Consider the following 5,097-nt stretch of genomic DNA (forward strand, 5'->3'; position numbering starts at 1 on the left):
GATAATAATAATGCTAGATATTAAGAATGAGTATAAATTACAAGATGAATTTATTAAATTAAGAAGAATATTAATAAATATCTTTTGCTATGAACTGTTTTATTCTCCGAATAAAAAATTAAAAGATAAATTATTGTATATAATAAGAAAGAGTAAATGTTATACGAAATGTTGTTTTCTGTTTAATAGTGAATATAATAATGTACATAATGATGAGGATATTTATGATGAATTTTGTTTATGTGCTTATAAAAAATATAGACAAAGGATAAATAAAATTTTCAAACGTTTTATGATGAAAAAGAATAAATATAATAAAAGAAAAAAAAAAGAAAAGGAAAATAAATTAAATACTTATTGTGAGTTAAGAAAAAATATTTGTTTTATGGAAAAGGAAATTTTTAATAGATTATTTTTTAATATTAATATTAGGTATTCCAATTATGTGATAGAAAGAAAATATATGTATTTATATTTCTTGTTCATAAAATTTATGGGTGTATTAAAAAAAAAAAAAAAACATTTAATAAACAACAACAATAATAAGGATAGTAAAAAAGATAAGCCTTGTTGTTTTATAGATTCTTTCTTGTCCCATATTTATATAAAACAGTTTTCATTATTTATTAATTACTTATTAAAGGGGAAAAGGGACAATATTTATTTTGAATTATTCAAAGGAGAAATTAAAAGTACTTTTAATTTAAAGATAGATAAAAATAGATACAAAAAAGAAAATGTACATATATATCAGAAGAAATATTCAAATTTTTATCATTCTATTGTTATATATAAATATAAACCTATAATAAAAAATGAAAAAAAAATTCATAACAATAATAATAATAATAATAAAAAAAAATATATATATATATATTATTATATCAAATATCTTGTTCAGAAAAAAAAGTATTCATATAATTTTTCCATACACAGATATTATTACATTAAACATAGAAATAAGACACAAGATGTTTTTTTAAATATTCCAAAAAACAAAAATATATATATTCTTAGTGTCAACATTAATAGTTTAAAATGTGTTATAAATAAATTTATATATAACGATTTTTATTACAATTTATTAAATTCTATTTTTTATAGTATAATAAATATACCCTTACAATATGTATGTGACATGTATATATATTATTTATATTGTTATGATAGTGACGTTATAAATGATGAAAATTTATTATGTGTACATAAAGAATATAATAACAACACAAAGAAAAACATGGAAAAGAAAAACATGGAAAAGAAAAACATGGAAAAGAAAAACATGGAAAATAACTACAATAATAATAATGATATTTATAATGACAATCATATTTATAATCATATTTATAATGATAATAATAAAACAGACAAATGTAATAATACGTGTGATATAAAAAAAGGTAAAGACAAATTTATACATTTCTTAAAATATTTTTTTATATCATCAGATCAATGTGAAAAAGATATAAAAAATAATCTACCATATTCACAAAGGTCTTTTCTTTTTTCTTTTATTAATCATATAAAAGAATTGTTGAAAAATAATATAAGAAATATGTTATATTTAACTATAAGCAATGTGCACAAAATTATATACAATGACATATCCTTGGAATATATTTTTTATTTATTTCTTTTTTATTTTATTTTTCTAGATATAAAAATATATTGTACCATATTTATTAATATGGAGAAAACATCTCTATCTTATGAAGAAATAAAAATATTTAAATATTTTATCAAAGGTTGTACTGATCATATCAAAAATGAGAAAAAAAAAAAAAAAAAAAAAAGTAACATAAAAAATGATATATTTAATAATCATAAAAATACAAATGTGTATACCCTTACCAAAAATTATAATAACAATGAAAAGGTAAGCGATTATTTTCATATATGTTTAATATGTTCATATAATATACTAAATCAAGACAAGATATTTATGATGGAAAAAATAAAAATTCTTTTTTATATTATATATTATATTTTATATATAAATCATTTTAGTTGTGATAAAAATCAACATGATACATTTTTACGTTATTTCCTTTTTTATATTTTTAAAAAAAAATCGACGTTGTTTAACATATATCCTTTACTTTCAAAAACACAAAAATGGGTACCTCATGAATATAAGGATAATCTTCCTATAAATTATGTTGTTCATACATGTTGTAGTGTTACTAAAAAAAAAATTCAAAAGGATTTTAAAAAGTATCTTATTAAAATATTAATTAGTAAGAAATATAAATATTACCAATATTTTATTAAATTATTAAATGAAGAAGATAAAAATATAGCATGTTTTAAAAAGGGTATATTCAAAAATACAGATACGATTAATGATTATAAGAATATTAATTATAATAAAAATAGAAAGAATGAAGAAATATATAATAATTTTATAAATAATAATTATAATGTAAAATATAACCATGAAATAATATCTTCTATAAATAAAAATTCATTTTTGAAAGATCAAAGAATTTATCCTTATAATAAACAAATATTATATTATCAACAACAATTTTATAATTATGTTTTTTATATGTTCAGGACATTCTATGAAAATTTAAAATTATTCTTATTACCATTATTACAAAATATTTATCACAACCGTTTGATATATATAAATGTATATATGTATTTACTTATGATACCTTCTTATTATCATATAGAGAAAAAAAAAAAAATAAACATCAAAAATATGAAATGTGAAAAATGTGAAAAATGTGAAAAATGTAAAAATTATAAAAAATGTGAAAAATATCAAAATAATAATTATAACAATAAATTGTTAATTAATTATTCATCAGAGGGTCAAGTATTAAATACAAAAGATATCACATGTACCAAAAAAAGTAAAGAAAGGAAACAATCTATTATTTTAAAATATTACATAATCAATTTATGTATACATTTATATAATAATTATTTATTTATGTTAGAAAAAAATAAGGTTAAAAAATGTAATAAAATGTTTTTAAGAACATATCTGAAATTACTTCTATATATAGGACGTTACATATTACATATATGTACACACCCTCAACATTACATACCATTTCTATGTAAGATGATTAATTTTGTCAATATGTATATGTACAAATATGTGGAATGTTATAATGACATATCTTGTATATATTCAATAAAAAATGAAAAAATGAAATATAAAAATATGTCACCATATATTCTATATAGATTTTTTCTTATAACAAAACAAACTACCAATATGTCCATTCATAATATTAAAAAAAAAAAAAAAAAAAAAAAAAAAAATTTCTGCAAAAAAAACAAGACATATTATTTTATTAAAACAAATGGAAATCATAACATATATTTAGAAAAATATATAAAGAAAATATTATTAAACAAAGGGGTGCAAAATATATTCCATAATATTTATGTACATATAAAAGAGGATTATTTTTCTGTACAAACAAAACAGAATTTTATAATTTTTAAACTTAAATGTAAAGAAGATGATAACACAAATACTTTACAGAATATTTATTACCAAATTAATGGGAAAAAATATTTTGTTTTTGATAATTTATATAAATTAAAAAAAACATATAAAATAAATTATATAATTTTATGTTTACTATTTTATAGATATTGTTATTTCTTTTATACATACAATTCTTTTATATTTTCGTATCTGTTTACAAATATTTTTTGTATATGTATTGATTGTCTTAATAAATATATTATTATAAAAAATTGTCAAGATAAAAAGAAGGAAAGATGTCAAGATAATAGTCATGATTGTTTTTATAAACAAAATGGCATTTTAAAAAAAAACAGGAATCATATCTTAATTAAAAATTTTTATTATTTGATTTTCTTTTTATTAATACGTTATCATACAATCATTGGTAATATTTCTCATTCGGGTTTACAAGTAAGTTGATAAAGTACACAAATGAAAAGTATAAGTAAAATTAATATGTAACATATGTATATATATATATATATGATGAACGCAGTTATTTAAAATGAAAGGAATGTTGAAAGGGTACTATATGGGCTAATAAATATATATATGTATATATATATTTATTTATTTATTTATTTTTTATTTCTTAGAATTGTATACCCAAGAGAATAATGAAGGCTTTAAAAAAATACATGAATGTAAATGTAGAATGTTTTTCTTCCCCATTCAATTCTGTTTTAGAAAACTACTGTTCTCTTTTTAGTGACATTGATATTTTTTTTGGAAGTAAAGGTGATTTCTTTAAATATACCTTAAAAAGTGGCGTATATGAAGTCAACCCTCCTTTTGATATTTTTCTAATTAATAAGTTGATAATATATATTTTGTTCAAGTTAAAAATGGATGTAAATCATCTAACCTTTTTTTTAATTATTCCTTATATGAAGGATATAAATTATTACTATGAGTTATTATTTTCTTCGTCTTATCTATCACATTTTTTCATATTACAAAGGAATACTTATACATTTTCAACAAGATTATTTGAAGGAAGGTAAATAAAAATTTTGATATAAAACATATATATATATATATATATATATATATATATATATATATATAATTGTAATAGTAAATTATGTATTGGGCTTATATTTAAAACCATTATCATTATATATCCATGTTGTTGACTTCCTTTACATTTACATAGCTTTATATATATATATATTTATTTATTTATAAATGTACTTTTTTATATATGTAGATTATTGTTTTTTCTGTATATGTGTGTGTGCAAATGCAAAAATAATATAAAATGTTCATAATTATATGTTATATATTACCTGAACGTTCATAATTTTTGCGACATTTTTCTTAATTATTTATATATATATATATATATATATATATATTTTTTTTTTTTTTTTTTTTTTTTTTTTTGGCTTGATCCCTTTTATTTCTTTTTCTTTTTTTTTTATTTTAGGGAGCATGAATATATATCAACGTGTGATTGTTTTGTATTTATTTTGCAAAATAAAAAAGCACAAATTGAAAATAGGATTCCTAAGAAAAGAGTATTAAAAATAAAAAAGTTATGGCAAAATGTTGATCATATTTAACAAAAAAAAAAAAAAAAAAAAAAAAAAAATAATAAAAAT

The 5,097-nt window shown here is 17.7% G+C and overlaps 1 protein-coding gene across 1 annotated transcript; it reads left to right on the top strand.

Annotated features, from left to right (window-relative positions):
- Positions 1–10: 10 nt before the first annotated feature.
- Positions 11–5,058, top strand: PRSY57_0821500 (putative membrane protein; the record flags this gene model as incomplete). The annotated part of the gene is made up of 3 exons (XM_012907154.2): positions 11–3,904; positions 4,090–4,493; positions 4,923–5,058. The coding sequence occupies 3 exons, from the start codon at positions 11–13 to the stop codon at positions 5,056–5,058; spliced, it is 4,434 nt and encodes a 1,477-aa protein (XP_012762608.2).
- Positions 5,059–5,097: the final 39 nt, after the last annotated feature.

The sequence above is a fragment of the Plasmodium reichenowi genome, chromosome 8 (assembly GCF_001601855.1).
Source record: "Plasmodium reichenowi strain SY57 chromosome 8, whole genome shotgun sequence".
Lineage (NCBI taxonomy): Eukaryota > Apicomplexa > Aconoidasida > Haemosporida > Plasmodiidae > Plasmodium > Plasmodium reichenowi.